General features: G+C 35.7%; 1 protein-coding gene across 6 annotated transcripts; it reads right to left on the reverse strand.

The window, feature by feature from the left end:
* Positions 1 to 478: 478 nt before the first annotated feature.
* On the reverse strand, positions 479 to 19,132 carry LOC130811119 (uncharacterized). 6 transcript variants are annotated; one of them, XR_009041115.1, is made up of 20 exons: positions 17,584 to 19,121; positions 16,895 to 17,200; positions 16,520 to 16,741; positions 16,283 to 16,403; positions 16,014 to 16,219; positions 15,243 to 15,870; positions 13,180 to 13,244; positions 12,999 to 13,100; positions 12,414 to 12,559; positions 12,262 to 12,317; positions 8,337 to 8,971; positions 8,045 to 8,235; positions 6,681 to 6,984; positions 6,023 to 6,301; positions 5,824 to 5,933; positions 4,754 to 5,066; positions 3,851 to 4,243; positions 2,972 to 3,203; positions 1,719 to 2,885; positions 483 to 1,537 (listed from the first exon to the last, which is right to left on the reverse strand). XR_009041115.1 is itself a non-coding variant. In XM_057677295.1 (19 exons), exons 2-19 carry the CDS (start codon positions 17,195 to 17,197, stop codon positions 2,860 to 2,862), a joined length of 4,332 nt encoding a protein of 1,443 aa, XP_057533278.1. In that variant the 5' UTR covers positions 17,198 to 17,248; positions 17,584 to 17,675; the 3' UTR covers positions 479 to 2,859. The 6 variants fall into 6 exon arrangements, 2 of the variants coding, with proteins under 2 accessions (XP_057533278.1, XP_057533277.1); XR_009041116.1 differs by having other exon boundaries at positions 484 to 2,076; positions 2,397 to 2,885; XR_009041117.1 differs by having other exon boundaries at positions 489 to 1,537; positions 2,397 to 2,885.
* Positions 19,133 to 20,918: the final 1,786 nt, after the last annotated feature.

Consider the following 20,918-nt stretch of genomic DNA (forward strand, 5'->3'; position numbering starts at 1 on the left):
AGTTATTTTAGTAAACATTCCAAACATGTGTTAGTTGGTGTTCACTTCCAGTTGTGTGCTTTCACCAACTTCAAAACTTTAGAGTACTTGTTCTCTCTAAGTTATTTTTGTTTATGGAAAATTGTCATTAATAATACAACCTATACTCGATTCGTTGAAAACATTCATTTATTTTTTATTTTTGGGAAATTATCAATGTTATTCCTGAGTTTTTGCACTTTACTAATGTTATTCCTAAGTTTTTTTTTTATTATCAATGGTACCCTTGTACTATTGATCATTTTTTCCGTCTAAAATCGTTCAAAACCTTTAATTTTCTTTTATATTTTGAATTGAAAAATATAAGAAAAAGTTAATGATTTTGGATTGACGGAAAAAGTTTAAAAATGTTACGCTTGCAAAACGCTCAATAGTACGAGGGTACCATTGATAATTAAAACATATTAGGGATACCATTGATAATTAAAACAACTTAGGGATACCATTGATAATTAAAAAAACTTAGGGATACTATTGATAAAATGCCAAAACTCTAAAGTACCATTGATAATTTCCCAAATTTTTTAATAAACCCACTTAATTGGGTACATTGCTCATAGCATTCCTAACAAGTGTATTTAAAAAACGGTTAAAAAATCTTTATTTTTTAACTTTTTTTTGTCATTTTAAAAACGCCCCCTTTCACTGCATTTTCTTCTATCTCTAATGTATTCCATCTTTCACCATTTTTATGTACTCCATCTCCTTTAACATCTTTAAAATCATGATCTATTATTTCGCTTGAAGAAGTAATCAATGGAATTCCTGATTTTTTTACTTATTCCATTTTGTTTATAGCAACTGTCATTATGCTTGCATTACTTCCGTTCATTACAAGCCATTATGCAATTTAAAGTAATCAAAAAATTTAAAATCCTCAACACTGCATACTTCCATTTATCTCCCAAAAGTAAAATCCAACTTACATTAATACATTATTTACATTACATACGAATAGCAAAAGATGAGGCATTACATTATGATTCTATTAGCTGTTCAAATAAACATTGAAGGTAATTAAAATTTAAAAACAATCAATGGAATTCAGATTACTTACCATTTTGCAGAGAATGAAAGGGTAACTCGTCGTTAGCAGCAACAACAGTGGAGTTTTATTGCCTTTTAAAATCTCATTTCAGTTGTTAATGTGTCTTAGGAAAATGTCTTTAATTAAGGGAGTTAAAAACTGAATTCATGATGGTGAAAGAGAGAGCATGAGTTAATGTGGGTAGTCGCAGGTAATCTAGGAGTGCTATGACAATGAACCCCATTAGGTGGCTTCGGTTTTTCCCAATTGATCCCCAGGACAACAATACTTCATTTGCTTCATCGCATCACAAGAGGCTTTAATCTTCTGGAACAATACACACAATGTCACAATAATCACAAATAGCATACCCGCAGCATAAAGAGCATCAGCAGCAACTTAGCTTTTGGGAGCATCAAACCTCAGCAGCAGTAGGCCTTTTGCAACCCCTCCACACAGCAGCAACAGTAGCTGGAAGCCGCCAGCAGAAGCACATGCAAACAAAACAGTAGTTAGCACTAATGTCAGCTGTACACGCATTTAGCCATTCACCAACACATGCTAGATCAAAGACTCAATGACAATGCAGTAGTAGCACAAAAAGCATCAAAAAAGCATCAAAAAACATCAGTGGCAATATCCAGCCCATTACCATCAACATATATCAGCATGTTAGCGGCATTAGTTACAAAAGCTTTAACAGGACAGCTCCCACAGCGATCACATTGAGTGGCTTCAGCAGGCAGCCAACCTTATCGGTCAGCCAGCAGTAGCACAATGAATGGTTGCATTTTATCGACAACTTTTGCTAAGCCTCAAAACGCAGTAATAGCACCATGCTTCTCCAATACAATGGTAATATTGCATCCCAAGCATTATCGGGACCGACTTCATAGAGCACTAGTAAGAGGGGAGGGGGGAACCAACAGGTACCAGGGACCCACTACCTTTGCGTCCATCACAGCAGCAAGCAATACATCCTCCACTCATTAGCAATGACCCCCATGAAGCTAGAAAACCTAACAAGGGTTAATAATAATAGCCAAAACCAGCAGCCATACCCTCACAGCCCCATAGATTCATCGACAAACAAAATAAATCCCGTATTAAGTGTTAAATCCGACAAACTAAATAACCTTTTAATGCTTTAGTCAGATTCACATGTTATGATCGTATCATAAGCTTTTCATTTCTTTGTTAACATATGAATTATTATTGTTGGGATCCTTGTTAACATCAACATGGTTAAAAAAAATGGAATGTTTAAATTAACACTTAAAAGTGGCATTTCGCAACAAATAAATATTCAATTTAGTTATATCAACGGCACCTGTTGTTGTCCAGTATAAAACTTTCATGATCCATCCAAACGAACTCAATTTGATCTCTGAAACAAGCTGAAATTGGCTCACAAGAACGATGAGCTAGCCACCTAAGTCTTAATCCTATATAGAGCATTAACACGAGAAGATGTGAGCTTAAAGCAATTAAACCGGACACAAGAAATGGCTGTAAGCCTGCAATAGTTTTTGCCAAATAATTGGAATATCAACACTAAATAAATTACAAGGAGCACAGTTCTAAAAGTCATAGTGGTTTTAATCAAAACACCCTAAACTAGCTCAATTATGTACAACTATATACAGTAATTCAGATGCTGCTACAAAGAGAATGAAAATCGGAACATAAAAAGTTTATTGAAAAGGTAAACGCATTAAGTCCAAAAAATTTATTCTTCAATCAGCAAAATTTGCACTAGAAGGTTCTGAACTTGATTCCGCAAAACAGACATGTTAATTTACACGAGATTTTTCCTTGCCTGCAGCATGTTTCGTCTATGCATTAGAATTTGATGTTACTAGTCAAGCCAATAACCAAGTAATTGGAGTTAAAAATCAAACTTACCAAATATTTTTGATTTTAATGGAAACCGAGAACCTTTTACTTTGAGATCTTGGAGTTGCTTAGTTCTACTAGAGTTTTCAGCATCCATACCTCCATTACTTGCTCTAGAAGAAAAATGAGTTCTTTTGTTTACTTTCTCATGATAAACAGCCGGAGGAGCTAGCCTCAGCTGTGGCATCGTATCATTTAAAATCAGTCTCTGGTTCTTTTTGAGATTATTCAAGATTTCAAACTGCAACATCAATTGTAAGACTACATTAGAAGATTAGTTTTTGGCTGTAATGGAATGAATTTGAGGCATTACAAGGTTATGGGACTTTGTCCCACATAGGTTGTATGGGCAACTAATGTGAGGTTTATAGAGCAAATGGGCTCTCTCACCTACTAGGCTAGTCTTTTGGGTGAATTTTCTCGTTTGTTTAATAACAATAGCTTGCAAAGCAAAGGGATAAGTTGATGGGAGCACAACTGCACCAAAACGGAGTAACAAGGGAGCAAAACGATAGTTGCGGATTGTAGTGTAATCAGGTTCTAATAATTTCTGATACAGGTCGTGCAGAATCCTTTCAGATCAATTTCTTAAGCAGTTCGTTTGACCTCACTGCCTCACCGTTCCCCAGGCCATACCCAAGGTCCCAAACACCTCCCCTAAAAAACAAAAATAGAAGAAAAAAGATTGATATTGTGTATACCCTTTTACTCTACGTTCATACACAGTAAAATGCAATTACAGTGTCAGATTCATAATTGTCAACTGTCATTGGAGTTGAATAACTAGTTTCATAACATTTTTGGGAACTTCAAATTAATAGATTTATATAGTGGAACCATAATAGAAGAATAATGCTTAACATAAGAGTCAAGAGATAAGACGCGTACTCTTGAAATTTGAGGGCCAGTAGAATTATCGAACACATCAAGTTCATGCGAGTGAAGATTACTTGCCCCTTGTGCTCGGAGTGCAGTAGATGGCAATGCACTGACTAACCCTTGCTCTACCATACCTTTCAATTTCTGGATCTTTTTCTTAGGCACACATATTGGACATCCACCAGAACATTGACTTGACGTTAAATTATCCTGAACTTCGCAATGAAGATGGGTTGCATGACCACAATTAAATACCCGAATGCCCGAGCTAGATGAACTCTTAAAGGAACAGTTACAAATGCAACACTGAAGATTTCGAGGGGCATATCCCTTAGAGGCTCCTTTTTTGAGTAAGCTCGTGATATAGAATGTATCATCCTCTATCAAGCATTTGGCAGTATCCTAACAAAGTAAAAAGAAACATTTTAAATACTACGGATGAAGGCAAATTTTTGAATAAAGTCTAGTTAATTCCGTCATTGCACAAATCAGTCCCTCATAAAACTACAATGAAGCATTACCTTTATAAAATAAGAGCAGAAAAGCCCCATTAAGGCATTAAATCATGTTCATGAGTTAGATTAAGATGAAAAAGGACTAGCTCATAAGAATTTGGATATCCTGGCTGCTAATTCATGGTCCTACAACATATAGTTGGGAGGTATTCCGAAGTCTGAACTTAGGATGAAAACTCATACTTACCACATACATACTAAAGAGAATTGAGAACAGGATGAGGGTTTAAAGTACCACACTACATCTGCAATCAATCTTTTGGGAACATTCCTCAATTATGCCTTGCACTTCAAAGTTACAATATCCTTTATTTAATAAGATTTGAGATCTCAAGTAAATCCAAAATATAGAAGTATTCAAGATAAAGGACATGCTCCAAAGGGCAAAAGCACATACCAGAATTCGCCTCTCAAAGCTGTATGTTCCTAGCATTCCCAAAATAGTCAGCTTGAAGTCACCAAATTCTTGACTTCCATTATCTGCCAGAAATTTTGTCATGATAGACAGAAGACGAACATATCCTATCATCCCCTCAACAACTTCCTTAACAAATTGTGAAAATAATCCCTTCAAAATTGGAGCATATTTCTGGGTATCATGAACCCTCCATGTGATGGCATTAACCTCTGTGTTATCCTTATCGCTTGAAGACTGAGTTAGTATGCCACTTTTATAGTTACCTTGGGACATAAGTACAGGTTTACAAAACCTGATAGCAAAAAAAAAGTCATCACCATGCAGAAAATAGCAAACAAAGCTCTACACGTCATATTCTGTTAAAAATTCAGAAATGAAGATTACATATATATTCACTTTTCCCCAAACTGACAAACCACATTTCAGCATCAATAAAATTCATTAATCATCAAACACAATAGTAATAGAAATCACCTCACAGAAAACACTACAGTTCTATCTTAAGGAAGCTAGGCTCATTGCTCTCTTTGGCTAGTGTAGCTCATATGCAAAGAGACCTTAATCACCTTACTAGGGGCTAGGAGGTATTCCCAGTTTTTACTAGCAACTAGGATAATGTTGCACCCAAAGTTAAAATTGAAGAGTACTTCCATCTAAATCAGAGTTAAGCCTCGGAAACCCATCTGCTCAGATATTCTACATTTGATTTACCCATGTCTTGGAAGGAACATCTAATAACTATTCAACATCCAGGTGTTATAGCCAATGCAAACTTTGAAACTATGTCTCTCTTTTTACTAAAATATTGACGCAACATTGGAATATGACCAACTTAAAACAACAAAATCCTATCCTACTCAGGGACATGTAAATTTTCCTCTTACATGATTGTAAGATATTCACTACAATTTTATTTAAGCTTGCCACAGTACCTTTAGCCAAATTAACAGATTAGTCCACAAAATAAATTCTACAGAGCCACGTCATTGGGATGAGCATTACGGAAACCAAACAATTGCGTAAATCAAATGGCAAAATACAGTTCTTACGAGTCTAGTAAATGGAACCACAGTGATTCAGACTCCTCCGGATCCAGACGAGGTGAATTGCGTTGGCAAAGGCCTATACATGCATGTAGTATTTTTGTAATATCCTGTACCTGCAAAGCAGCTAAAGAACTCACAAAATAATCTAATGGCATTAACAACATAAGGCACACTTGATCACAAAGATCCAAAATGTACCCACCTCTTTCAGCTTTGAAGCAGCAGCAAGATATTTATGTGCAGGTTTGGCAACGCCTGAAGTCATACTTTTCAAAGCCGAATCAAGCATCATGAACTTATCATTGAGTCCAGAAAGGGTAAGCAGAAGAGCGCTTCCAACATCACCCACCCTTTCTAAAAGAAAGGCAGAAGCATCTACCACGCCATATTCTTGGCATAATTGCAAACATTGATCAACTCTATAATTTTCAAATGTGTCCAGGAACTTGAGAACTGAATCTGGTTCAAATTTACATAATAGCTGTAAAAGCAAAATACAATCTCATTCAAAGCTATGCGACAATAATAAGACCTGGAAAGAAATAAATGCTGAAGACAACTTTAAAGACGAATGTACAAACTGTAGATGCAACGAAAGGAGACATGATAACTGTAGGGTAGCAAGCAATACTTTGCATTTTATAGAGCATTGATTCATGCTAGAAATGAATACTTATTCTTGTTAGAGTGAAAAGCCTAGAGTGTATGAGCAGAACAAGAGCCATGCGACAGGTTACAGCAATTGCTAAACTACTAATTCATAAAAGCAGAAGGGCAATGAAAAGGAAGAAAAGGTAACCTGACTGCTTTACTTGAAAAAGAGAGTGAATATGTCTCATCACATATGCAGTAAAACTCACCTCAAGATAAAGTTCAACAATGTCATCAGTCACTTCGATAGGTTTGTTACATATAAACTTTGGAAATTCCTGAACTCTTGCCAGGTAAGAATTCAAGCTATTTTCCCAATTATTCTGTCTGCCCCAGGAACCATCAATAACATTTTCCACCTTTACACAAGAAAAATCGAGGGTTCCTGAAAGATAAACTTCAAAAAGAGTCTTCAAATAAAGGAAGAGGCTTCTAGGAGTTGATCGAAGTTTGGAAAGAACATGCTCCCTGTCATTGCTCAAGTGATAACTGACCAAGCAAAATGTGCATTCTCTGAAAATTCCAAACCAAGAAACAAGAAGACAAACAATAGTAACATTTTCTTTTTTTAGTTTGAGATAAAACAAATAACTTAAGAGTCTAACAATCCTAGTGAGTAAACTACACCCAATTTGGTTGTTGGTAATGGAAAAGATTTGTAGTATTAATTTTCAAGAAATGTACCATGTCATTCCATGGTAATGAAACTTTGATCATTAAAAAGTTTCTTTGCACAATCATCCATTACCACCTAATACCATATCTCCAATGGTAATGTGTTGAAATAAATTTTGTGAAAAAAATGGGATAAATGAAGTAGAACAAACATGACTATAAATCTTGTCAAAAGATTTTCCTATCAAAACCATTCTCGCAATCTAATACCGATAACCAAACAAAACGTAAGGGGTCTGTTTAACAAAAAACACTTTTGATGGTGAACAAAAACTGATGATTAGTTATTATATGTTTGGTCTGACCGAAAACTCTAAAAAGAGAATACTGAGTGGAAAACTCCTACTCTTCCATTCTAATTATGTTTTAACCAAACAATGGAAAGGGGGAGAACAATTATCCTGAAAGTCAAATCAGACAACATTAAGAGAAAAGCCATTCATAAAATACAGCTACCATTTCCACAGTTTATTGTAATAGTTTATATACGTGATTCAGCAAAACAACATTATTTTTTTACCCCAATACCACCAAGTGACTCCCTCCTAGGAAAGGTTTGACAAGTTGAATATAGGCAACCTTACCCTTGTAAATACAATGAGGTTGTTTACTTTGCAAACATCATCAACAACTTCACATAAATAAGTACACATCATCTATTAAGTCAATTTTATATAATACATACTATAATCAAAATCCAAGGGTCAAGAAATTATGTTCATTTCTTATTTATGTGCAGTTGCACACACCCCACCCTAGGTGGGAGCCACTTAATTAATGGCATTGAGGTAATGAAACTTAAAACCCAAAGAACTATAAATCATTAGCCTCATCAAGAATGGACATTAATCCGAAAAAAATAGAGTAAAATTTTCAATTCATGCATTTCGATATCCACCTGCTCAAAGTAACTAGCTCAGGAATCCGGGAAATGATTGCTGATCGGAAAGCTGTAGATTCAGTTTCACTTAGCTGCAGCAATACTCTGTCAATAAATGAAAATGCATGAACTGGTTCATCCACATCCTTCATATAGCTATCCAACGCAGCAAGATAATCGTGTCTAATGGTGTGGATCAAGCCACAAACCTGAAATAAGGAAAGAAACAGTTAATTATTTTATGTCAAGTCTGCATCATGTTTAATTTTCCCTTAAAAATCACATAGCATAAACACAAAGCAAACAGCACCTGGTGAAACTTTGCTTTATCACACAAATGCAAGACATAGGATTGATTCCACTCTGTTTGAGGAACTGCGTCCAACAGAGAAAGTACTTTTTTCTCCCTTATCTTAGATTCATTTAGCTGCTCACACTCATTTAATACAATATGATTCTCTGAAGTAAGGTACTCTAATATTTGGCTCAAGACACTCTTAGATACATCAGCTCTTTTAGATGCAACATAACTTGCAACAAACTCAATGAGATGACCTATATCTTTCTTTGAAGGCCATACTACCTTGGCAGTATCATCACTGCCACAAGACCTGACAGATTGAGAAATATCTATATCGAGAACAATTACGAGAGCGTCAACAGTTTTCTGAACTAGCATATTCTGGTCATCAGCGTTTAAGTCATTATCTTTTAGATTATCAACAGTTGCATCCCTGAAACCATCATCCTCCACAAAGGCTATCCTTAAAACATCTAATGTAGACTCTGTGTCCAACTCTAAAAGATAGTGCAAGTGTAGGTAAGCTCCGGTTGAAGTTAAGCTTGCACCTGTCTGTGACTTGGGACCACCAGAATCTTGCAGCAAAAATTGCAAAAGCTCCATCCTAAGAGAAGGCAACCGCTCAAAAGGGAGTTTTCCATGTCCTGAACAATAGAGATTCAAACATTTAACAGCATCTTATTTTGTCATGGAACCAAAGTGAATTATCAACAAGCAGGATGGAAAACCAAAGATAAGAAATAATATGCATTCCTAGGTCAGTTATAACAAACAGAAAACACCATAATTTTTAGGCGTCATGTTCATAGGAAATTATATTTCCATCACTTAAATTTTCTCATCTACTTCACTTCTCTGATTATAAAAATTTGACACTTAGATTACAAGTCAGAAAATTCCGAATGCAATAATTGTAGGTAACAGACTGGGATAACAAGATAAGGCTGAGTGGCTGACTCATATAATGAGTGATGACTAAGATGTAATAACAAAGGCATACAATGGAAATAATTAAGATATCTAACAGCAGCTATAGTCACCAAAATTACCTTTGCTGGCAATTATAAGTTTCAAGATCAACAGTTAACCATGATACGTCAAAGTACTCTCAGACAACTGAAAACACATTCACAACATTTTCAAGTCATGTCACGTTTGACCTTCATCTTCCTCATGCAATCTTTGTTCAAAGACCTTTTTGAAAAGCACATTTCAAATAAATATGATTTTTCCAAAAGCAAAATTTGTTTCCAAACAGTTCAATCGGACATGGCCCTAAATCAGTCCGGTTCAGATTGGGCATGGACCGGACCAGTCAGCTGTGTGGGTTGGCCATCCTTCGTTTTCAATTAATAGCTACACTTGAATAGTAAACACTATTCATCAATCAATCTTTTTTTACATTTTTTCTAGAAGTAAAGAGAAACATAGTAAAGTGAGATCTTGTTTGATTCATCTTTATGTATATTTTCATTATATTACCTTTTTATAAATTTTGTATCATTAACATTCAAAGATATTTAATGTTAAAATAATGCTATAAATCGCATGAAAAATCCAAAGTGTAGCTACTAAAAAGATACAGTGTAGCATAATTCATTAGAAAATTCGTTATTTAGATTCGCGATTCGCTAAAAATGGCCTGAAAATAGGCCAAAACCGACTATCATTTGCTTTCTTCGATTTGAGATTCACGAGAAGATTAACAAATCATGTGTCTCTAGAAAAGAAGAATAGTAAATGACAAATAAAAAAGCCCCAATATCAGAACCTTAATCCCAATCCTGATTTCAGCAGCCCCCTCCTTTCTCTCCTTCAACCCCTTCTTTCTCCTTTAGCCTCTCACTTTCCTGTTCTTGATCCTTCATCCCCTCCCTTCTGCTGATTCAATCTTCATCACATCTCCTTCATCGTAACTGCATCATTATTCTGCTGCTTCAGCTTCAAACTTCACGGGTTCAAGTAATACTATGAGTTGATTCTTTCATTCATCACAGATTTTCAATTGAATTTGGGGATTCAAAGGCTCCATGTTTTCTGGTGATCGAGATGTATAGTATTGGAGAAATGATAGACGCACTGCTACTGCATTCATTTTCCTGAGTGGGGGAATGAAAATAAGCATGAAATATAGGTTCACATTTTTTATTCCTTGTTCACATGCATCCAACCCCGTCCCAGAAGTTCAGGCTTCAGAAGAATCGGGCTGGTTGGCAGTCCGATTCCGAACTGGTTGATGGTTCATAATTAAGACCCTGAACCGAATGTCCGAACCAGCGTAACATATCGCTTTTTGAATTCGTGATTCGCTCAAGTTTACCCAAGAATAACCCAACACTGACCATAATTCAATTTTTTCGATTTGATTCACGAGTAGATTAGCGAATCATGTGACATTGGAAACTGTATGTTACACCGGTCCAGGCCAGTTTTCAAACAGTATTAAGGTTTTGGACTGGTTGACTTGATTCAAGGAAAAACCACATTTTGGGGACCTCTAATTGTAAGTATGAAACATGAGAGTTCCTATAAACTTGAGGATACTTGCTATTGTAGACAAATAGGCTTCTTCATCAAATCCCCAAAGCAAGAAGGGAAAAAAAACTAAAAAAACTCCAACCCATGTGACCCCTTTGCCCTACCCAAATATCTCAACCTTTACCAATTCTTGGATCTCTCAAATATGCAAATCCATGATAAAAGCCGTTGCAGACTTGAGATATTATATGGCATCATGAAATGGCGAAGAACAAAAAGCACACTGCCTTTTAAATATGCATTAGAAGAACTCAGGAGTCAAGGTTAGAGAGGTCCTTTTAATTCAGACTTCTATATTTCAACAACCAATACTTACCTTACTTCATCAGCAGAACAAAATTTTCAATAGTGACACCATTAATTCATCATCATCTTTCCCAGTGTATCCCGCTCATAGAAAAACTATGCATAGGGTCTGGGGAGTGACATATCAATTACTACTTTTAAATACCTTGACCATTTCCAATCACCGACCATTAAGCTGGCAATTTAGGAGCAGCTTTCACACAAGCAAGGTTCCAGAAAGAATTTGTTGAGGATTTGAATAATTGTATAGGACTGTCAATAGTGGTTAGACTTATGGAGTTTGCTGATTCATTTTACTTTGTAAATCGTAAGGGCTTGGTGAAGAAACCTATTCACCTCTTTTTATGACAATTTAGAAGTGTTTTTTAGATGTGAGTGTGAGAAACACCCAAGTCTCAATGCCAAGAATTCAGAAATTTCAGTGAAAGGTTAGAAAAGAAAAAAAAAGACAGAATGTTGAGAAAAAAAAGATTCAAGATCAGTAATATGCATGTTTCGAGAATTGCGACTCCACTTCTATATTCCATATACTTCTTATCTGAATAGAACTTACATTAGCCACCTATTTATATAGTTCTATTTCAAGGAGTCCTAATACGGTATAATAAAAGGCATCACAAATATTAATCCACCTAAGCCTCTTATGTCCAGCTGGAGCTAGCTAATTAGACATTCTTCATTTTACGCCTACAATATGTCTTAATTGCTGGTTGCCCTTTATCCTCCTTATCCACGTACGGTACAAAGCAACTCATCCGACAAAGAAAGTAACTACTAGGATAGCTTTAGGTAGAACTTGATGGCAACTAGTGTTTTACAGATTACTCTAAGATAAGAAATTGATGATCCAAAGGATCATCATCATCTTCATACCCTATCCCGCTCATAGGAACTATGAGCAGGGTCTGGGGAGGGAAGGAAGACGACAACCCATACCCATAAAGAAGGAAGCGACCAAAGGATAGCCAATGCAATTGTTCTTTTTGTCTGGTATTTGGACTAAAGAACGACAAATAATTTGGACAAAACATGTACAATAACCATAATGACCACAGAAGGAATAATTGCAGCGAATATACCAAAATTATACCTGGAGGAAAAGAAAGGCCTGAAAAGCAGTACTTCAGATAAACCAGCATACGATACCTGAAATTTTAAAGTTAATGAGAATTAAAATACACAAAATTTGTACCATGTGATAAATTTATAAATAAATTATCATTCCATCACCAAGTTACGTACCCAACAGCAGCACAAGCGGCACCTCTTCCGTGATTTCTCAACACACTCAAAAGTTCCTCCAAAGGTGTCTTGAAATCATCTAAGCCTTTGTTGAAAAGGTAAATCAAGGCACCATACAATCCATTCTCCCGACATAACCTAACAACCTGTTCTCAGATCTAATCAATGTTAGACACGGTTTATGGAAGCACAAGATACCAAAATGTGTTGAATACTGTAACAAATCAGCCAAGATGGTAATCAAAACAACCTTATTAATGAATACAAGAACAATAATAGAGGACATTTGAGTCTCCCAAACACTCCTAAGTATGGGACGTTCGAGTCTCCCAAACACTCCAAAGTGTTTCCACTTCTCTCTCTAGATATTTCCTATCCTCCAAAACATCCCATACTCCCCTCTCTTTTATAAGAGATGGGAGGGCAAATACAAACAAGAATACAAACTAATAAAAGACTACTAACATAACACCCTTAAAATACAACTCTAACAACTTTTATTCTTTTACATTATTTAAGACCCTATGCGTATGCCATGTATGACAAATACTTGATTTTAATCTACAACCACGATATTGATATGACCTGATTAAAGTCCAAAGATGAAATATCCATGTGAAGAACACATTGCTCTACACGCTGCAACCATCCTTTCCTATTGTAGTGCTCCACCAATGCTTGCATAATCTAATGAAGGGAGCAAGAATCAGTTACAACTTGATGTTTTTCTCATGGACAAAGACCAATTACTTTGCATTAGAGATACCTCAGGAGGAAGTGATCCAAGCATATCCTTTAATATATATGGCTCTAGAAGCTCCAAAAATGTATCTACAAAAGAGAAAGTAGATGTCAAATGTAGAATAACTAATTCATCCAAGCTTAAAACCCATTAGGAACAAGAACCAGAACTTCAAGTTACAGTTTTAGGGAAGATAATTGCATATCACTCCCACTCTAACTATGGCATTACAGATATCAAGTACAAGTCAATATGTTGGTATTTTTAATTGCATCAGATCCATCATCCATCCCCATATCTAATTTTTCACAGCAAATTACTGTGGCGCTTGATGCATATCACCAAGTGCATGAAGCAAACTGACACTAGTGTTAAGCAATTAGCTGCAGGAAACTCTTAGACTGTGACGCAACAAGGCAGATGAACTGTTACGTGTTTTTAAACACCATCAGTAACTTGGATTTGAGAACTCATATTCAACATTCAACATGGGTGCATATCCAAATGTAGACTTCATTCTTTGATGAGAATGTCTCAGACTTTTGGCCTAGAAATACAAGTCCCCCGATGATGCCCAAGTGTTTAGGATTTGACATGAGTACTTCAAGTAAAATGAATAATCTGAGTCATACAGATTTCAGTACTTCCTCCATATTGTTTAATTGCTACATTTTTCTTGAAAAGCTCTAACATAAACGGAAGATATGTGGCAACTGAAAAAACACATAAAAGCACAAAACCTGAAACATTGCCCCACACCGCGATTATATTGTTCGTACCTTAACGGTATGGAAACACGATTTGAATCACTAACAGTATCGTATTGGTTTATTTGACAAGGTATCACCTTTTTACTACAGCGTATAACGAACTCGAAACACCCCCCACCACACCAATCAATGTATTTGGACAACATTATTGACCTATCATAGCATTTATTCGATCAAATTTCGTTTCTTAAATGTTCTAAACACTAAATTAATATCAAGGAAAAGATGAAAGAGAATCATTTAAGATGGTTTGGGCATGTACTAAAATGGGATATTAGTGAACCCATAAGAAAGATGAATGGTTGGAACTCGGGGGACTTAAAAAGAGGGCAAAGAAAACAAAAATGACTTGGAGGACAAGAGTGCAAAGGATATGAATAATTTAGACTAACAAATTGAGATAGTAGAAAATCGAAACAAAAGGAGAATAAAGAATTCATGTTGACCACCATTGGAACTAATATTTTAGTTCATGTAGTCAAACCCAATTTTTTGGGATTAAGGCTTTGGCATTGTTGTTGTTATAAATTAATGTTTCTTGTTTTTTGTTTCGTTTCTTGAATCAAATCACGTTTCAGGTAACATTAATTTCAACATTGTTATGTCATTGACATTTAGTGAGAGAGCAAAATTTACAAACAGTTTGTGAGAATGTGAGATGAATTATAAACAACCAAATGATCATAAGCATAAAACATAGTTTGAAATTGGCCAGACCCACAAACAATTGGCTAAGGATGTGATAGCATGTGTATTAATGCTCTAATGCTTACACAATATGAACTCTGAACATTTTTCTTTTAATCTTTTTTTCATATGCTGCTTTGATGGGTAAATAAGTAGAATAAGCCAATATTAAGAAATATACATCACCAGGTGGAAAAGAACCGACATCGGGACACGAAACTTCCCAATAATGCGTGACTTGTATACACAATCAACCAGCTATCCATAATTAAATTTTTACCTTTAATCCATTACTCATTTACTTGTAAACAAAGTTCTATACTTTCAGATATGACATACTACATTAGCAACATTCTGCTTCATCTACTGCGAAGACCTTTGAAAGTTGCTTGTTGTATAAAATCATCACCCAGAGATATAATTGGGAATCAGGAATATATAGGTTAAAATTTGTTTATTAATATTAATAGAAGTGAAACGGATGAGATCAAGGTTGTGTAACAAAAAAAAAGGTTGCAACAAGATATCGTGAAAAATTAGAAAGCATCACTTAAAAGAACATGAAACTTCCGCAATTTATTTTAACATAACTAATAATGCATCCAAAAGAGATTAGATAGATCAACATACCTCTATGCTGAACTGATACGAATTTTGAATATATTTCATTAAAAAGAATATCAGTCCGTTTGATATGAACACAAAATTCAACTGCTACTCCACCAACCCGGGTGAATTGCTCCTTTATTTCAGAAGATGCTGAGTTGCTCACAGTCACGGAACCATCAACTTCTTTTTCAATCTGGTTGAAACAAGCTACGGAAATGTAGGAAAAAACCTCATCTACGTATGAAAAGAGCAATTCCACCAGATAGGGCATAATAGCCTCTTGTATAGCATGCAAGTCTCTGGGAAGGTCAATAACACCATGGGCCTGACCGTCATACAATGTCATTGCCATGTTGAAGGCACCCATCCAGTCGCCTGCATTTCGCAACACCTCAATACGCTCCCGCCACAAAAGAAAACGACAAATAACAACATGTGTAGGAGCAAGTATGTAAACAGATGCTCCTCTGACATATAGACTATTCTGATAAGATTTCTCAGGGTTGCCAAACACATTGGTAAAATAAGTGTGATAAGAAATAAGATCATCTCCTCCATTTCCATCAATCCCATAGCTAGTTTGGTGAATAAAAGTCCCATCTCTTGTAAACAAGCAAAGTTGGCCAGATAATGTAAGAATCACCAGCATCTGTGCAAGCACAAAGTGATTTTTTTCAGTTACTCCCAACATCTTCCACAAAAATAATATCTCCCAAAACCAAACAAAGAGCTATGATAAGCATGAGAGATAATAATATGTAATTTACATTCTGAATGAGAAGAGGCTTCTACCTGATCATCAAGCCACGCCAAACCTACAGCTGGACTTTCAAGTGTCCAGTTTCCACACACTTTAAGCATCCACTGGCCACTTTCTTTAGGTTCTGCCTTTCCAGACTCTTTAAGCTCAGATTTCACTAATTTAGTGACTTGAACTTTCCGGTCCCATGCTAATGCAAGCAATGAGATCCTTTCCAGTGCTTCACTTTTTGTACTTTCTGCAATAATGTATCCTGTTAACCACCTTTGACGTCATTGTAAAACGGAAATAGCTAATATACCTGAGGAGGGACCCCGTGACTGTGTTGTACATTTCCAAGCAGTATATGGAATTGAACCCTCCCGAGCACCTTCTAGCTTAGGAAACTGTACATATACTTCCAAGATAGGACTAAGCCTCACCTACAGCACAGTCATCACTTCAGCATCAAGCACAAGGTACAGAAAGAAATGTCAGCATGCTTGCATGCTTAACATACAGTAATTGGAATTTGTCCAGTAATCTGAGGACTTCATACCACCAGAGCAGTCTGATGGGTGACAAATATGACCACACCTTCTTCAGACAAGGAGGAACCTTCAGTAAAGAGTTTCCAAGAAGTCGCTCCCCCAACCACAGCACCCATGACACTGCCTACACTGCTAGCGGAGCTTGTGGTGGTCCCAGAGAAGGAAAATTCATCAGGTAGTAGAGGTGAAGCACTCAACACTGTGCTTGTTTTTTCACCATCAAGAAGACACTGTTTCAGCAACATCATGAATGTCACTAGTTTGTCATATCAGGAAAATAAAATTATGTTCCTTTGTCCTCTAAAGAAAATTACAAAATTTTTATGAAAAAAATTGCAAGGCAGATATACAGTAAAAACAATTTTTGGGAAACAAGTGGTTACTTTTGTAGTTACAGAGAGTCCAAGCATTGCAGAGGAGAAATCATGTAATTGAACCAATCCTTTACTATCACCAGTAATTGCTTTAAATTGTCGAGTAACTTGAGGATCCTGCCCGAGAAATAATGTGTGAACAACGGGTGCCTTATGCCCTCCAGTTATAACCTTCACCACTGTTCCCCTACGTACATTCCACAATACAATATGACCATCACCATAGCCTGCCAAGAGCAGGTCACCTTGCTGATTGAAACAAATAGACATAACAGGAGCTTGGGATCGATCTGCTTGCATACCAAGGAACATCGTCTAAACACATGATTTAATATACATTAGAATCTTATCCAAAAGGATCCCCTAATTGAAAACAAACAGGTCATAAAGTTAGTTAACATTCCAAGAAGTATGCTCAGGTTACCGAATGAACCTTTGTATAGGATACAAGCTTCATTTACATGCATATCATCATATTGCAAGGCATTTTTTAAATAATAAATAAATAAAATCTTATTAAAAAAAGAATCATCCACAATAATTGAGTAAGGTAGTTCTGTTTTGGTGAATACAGGCACATTAAAAATCACAAAGAAGCATCAAAGCAAATTCCATGTAAGAGACATATAAAGAAAAGGAAACCGCAATTTTAAGACGTAAAACAAATGTATGCACCAGAAAAAGGAAAAGGCAGCAACCTTTGAAAGATCTATGTTATCTGGATGCTGAGCAGAATATTTACTAGGCACAACAACAACAACGCCCTTTGACATACCCAAAGCAATGTAATTGAGATGCACCGCAATAGCCTGTGGGTTACCATAATCACGAACAAACGCCTGTGACTTGATAGTTCGACTTATAGAATTATCAGCATTAACATCAAAATACCCCAGCACTGTTGAACTTCTACGCGCACCTTCAAGCCTCATAGGCTGTGCAGCTGCCCCCTCCTCCCAATCCTGACCAGTTGAAGCTTGCTTTATCTCAATGTCCTCGGCTAATTCTAGTGCCTTCTTTGGAGGGAGCAACTTTTCCTCCTCCACCATTATACTATCAATCTGAGTCTCTAATTCTGCGATAGTATCCTCAACAAGATCATTAACATCATCACCAATCGAACATACCCCATCCCTATCGGTACTCAATTCATGACTATCTAAAACAACAGCACAAATCTCAGCTTCTTGTAATTCTCGTGTCGAATCTTGCTCCACCTCTTTCTCATTATCATACTCTAAAGATTCATCACCTGTCCTTGCCTCCCCCACCTTATGCTCATCGTCAGCAAAATCCTCATTCTCAATTTTCTCCCCATCTCCAAAATCCAAAACTCCAATGCTTTTGGATGCAGAAATCGTCTCCTCTTTTTCGACACTTGAATTCAACACTACATTCGCAAACTCGTCATTCTCTAACTCACTGCCTACTTTTTCATCAATACTTTCACAAAAATCAATCGCATTCTTTTGTCTCTCCTCAATGACCTCTTCTACTACCTCATTTACACTAAGATTACTATCACAACCCTCAGATTTCACATCTTCCTTAAATAACCCTGACAATTCATCTAAATCCGAAACTCTTCCTTCCAAATTCACACTCAGCGTCCTCCTCCGAACACTTTTCGACGCAGCAGCAGCTGCCGCAAGCGCCGCGCCAGGTTTTCGACTAAATCCGCCGCTGAAAATCGACGAATTTCGCGAGTTTTGCGACGAAATAGGCAGTTTCCGAGAAAAATCCTCGGATTTTATTCGTTGAAATAAATTAGACTTAAATTGAGTAGAATTAAACTGTTTATCACTCGAAATTAGGGTTTTAGTATGAGATAACGTAGAAGATACCGAACTAACAGGATTTTCGGAATCGGAAGATGATTCGTTAAGGATATCATCAACAGTACGAAGAAGAATGTCGGAACCACGATGAATTTGTTCCTCTTCTTCATCTGAGGAAGATGATGATGCAGCGTTATGTCGCCGGAGAAAGGAATCCAGATCGAGCTCCTGATTTTCCGGTGTCGAAAACGTTGAGGTTGAGTGATTTTCCGCCATGGTTGAAAGATTGGAGGATTTTTGGATTGATGAATTGCATACGAAGACAAAAAATGGTGAATTTGAAGAAAATGAGATTGAATTTGATAGAATTTCACTGATGAAGTTGTGAACTTGTGATCAAGGTTTGAATTTGATGAACTTTGTTTACCTGTCTCACTACAGTAGTTATCAAAATTCCGCATGGTTTTTTAATTAAATGAGCTAAAAATGACAAAAATAAGAATCTAAATTAATTTTAAATTAAATAAAGTTAATTATTTAAAAGTGTTTTTTACATTAATTTTTAAACTCAAATAAGAGAACGATATGCCTAAATGTAGTTAAAAAAGAAATGTTACTCACTTAAAAATATTTTTCAAAATGGTGTTCATATCACTAACCTATTTTAGTTTTGGTTTGAAGTCTTCAAATCTTATTGTGAACCAAAAAAAATAATAGGTTTAAGTAGAACTAGAAAATAAAACAATATAGTCTCTAGTCCTCACTAAAATTTATTTTCTAAAAATGTTTTTTATAAAGGAAAAAAATTTAACAGATTTATCTGAATTTGATTTGAAAACTTCAAACATAAAAATTAGACCGATAAAATAATTGGTATATACATCATATAACATGTAATACATAGAATCAATTATGATACAATAATATACATACAAAATCGCAACAAAGAATTAAAAGTCAGCTTTCTCCTTTAAATATGTTTAAAATTGTCATTTAATTATAGGAAAAATTACCCTGAATAATACGAACTTTCACTGATTTTCCTACAATAATACGAACTTTCAATTAACCATGAATAATACGAACGTTGATACATATTTCCCGCTGGCATACCTGACCGGTTCTTTACCTGCAGAAACGGTAAATTCTCCTTTTCTTCCTCATTTGCAGCATCAGAATGCAGGGTATTTCGACAGCTTTTTTTCCATTTGCTCACTCTCCTCTTCCAATTTAATTACTTCTTCCAACATCTAAATTTTTTTTTCCATTTTCATTATAATCTCTAAAGTAATTTGATATTTAACATGTATTCTCCTTCGCCATCATCTCAATCTAGAATATCAATTGCAAAAGGAATTCCTTTATGTAAACATGGTGTTCATGCTAAATTACAAGTAGTCAAAAAAGGAACAAGGGTTGGTGAGAGGTTTTATGGATGTGCATTTTGGCCAGTAAGTTTATTTTTTTCAATAGCTTTATTTTGTTTTATGTTATTTTTGAATTTCTTTATCAATTAGGGTTTCATTATTTGGTTTGAAATGTAGGCACAAGATGGCAAATTTTTTAAGTGGGAAAAAGATGTAGAGTATACAAGTGAAATTTCTTCTTCTTTGGAAGAAGAGAAAGCTATGTTGATTGACAAAATAAGGAAATTGAAGCATAAGAATGCGAAGTTGAAAGAAAGCGAAGCTATGTTGAAATTGAAAGTTGTTGAATATGTAAACGCACAAAAAGTGTTAAGTTTTGTACTTGTTGCATCATGGGTTTTATTTGTATTGTTCTTATTTATGTTAAGCTAAGTATAAGAATTTGATCATGTAATAGAATTTTATGTATTGAAAATCCAATGTAATGAAAAAGTGTAACAAAGTTTCTTCGAATCGAGAATTATAGCGTCAATCCATACATCTTATAGCAATATTTTCAATAATTACCTTTACATACATAAGCATTCCTTACACACAAAAGAGCTAAAATGTTTTTGCAAATGTAAAATTTGAACAATGTTCTAATCCATAGATTATACCATAATCGTAACTTGATACATGCAAAAAAGTTATGTTTTCCAATAGAGCAGCAAAATGACACTTATTATTACAACATCAATTCTTTGTTGTCGATGCTTGGGTTGATATTATTTCAGAAGGGTTCTTCTTAGGCTTTCCCCTTTTAACAGTACTGACACCACTCCTTCCGCTTGCACTACCAGTCCTACCCCCTCTACTCCCTTCCCCTGCTCTAATTGTCCTGTTGCC

This window comes from Amaranthus tricolor, chromosome 4 (assembly GCF_026212465.1).
Source record: "Amaranthus tricolor cultivar Red isolate AtriRed21 chromosome 4, ASM2621246v1, whole genome shotgun sequence".
NCBI classification, from domain to species: Eukaryota; Viridiplantae; Streptophyta; class Magnoliopsida; order Caryophyllales; family Amaranthaceae; genus Amaranthus; species Amaranthus tricolor.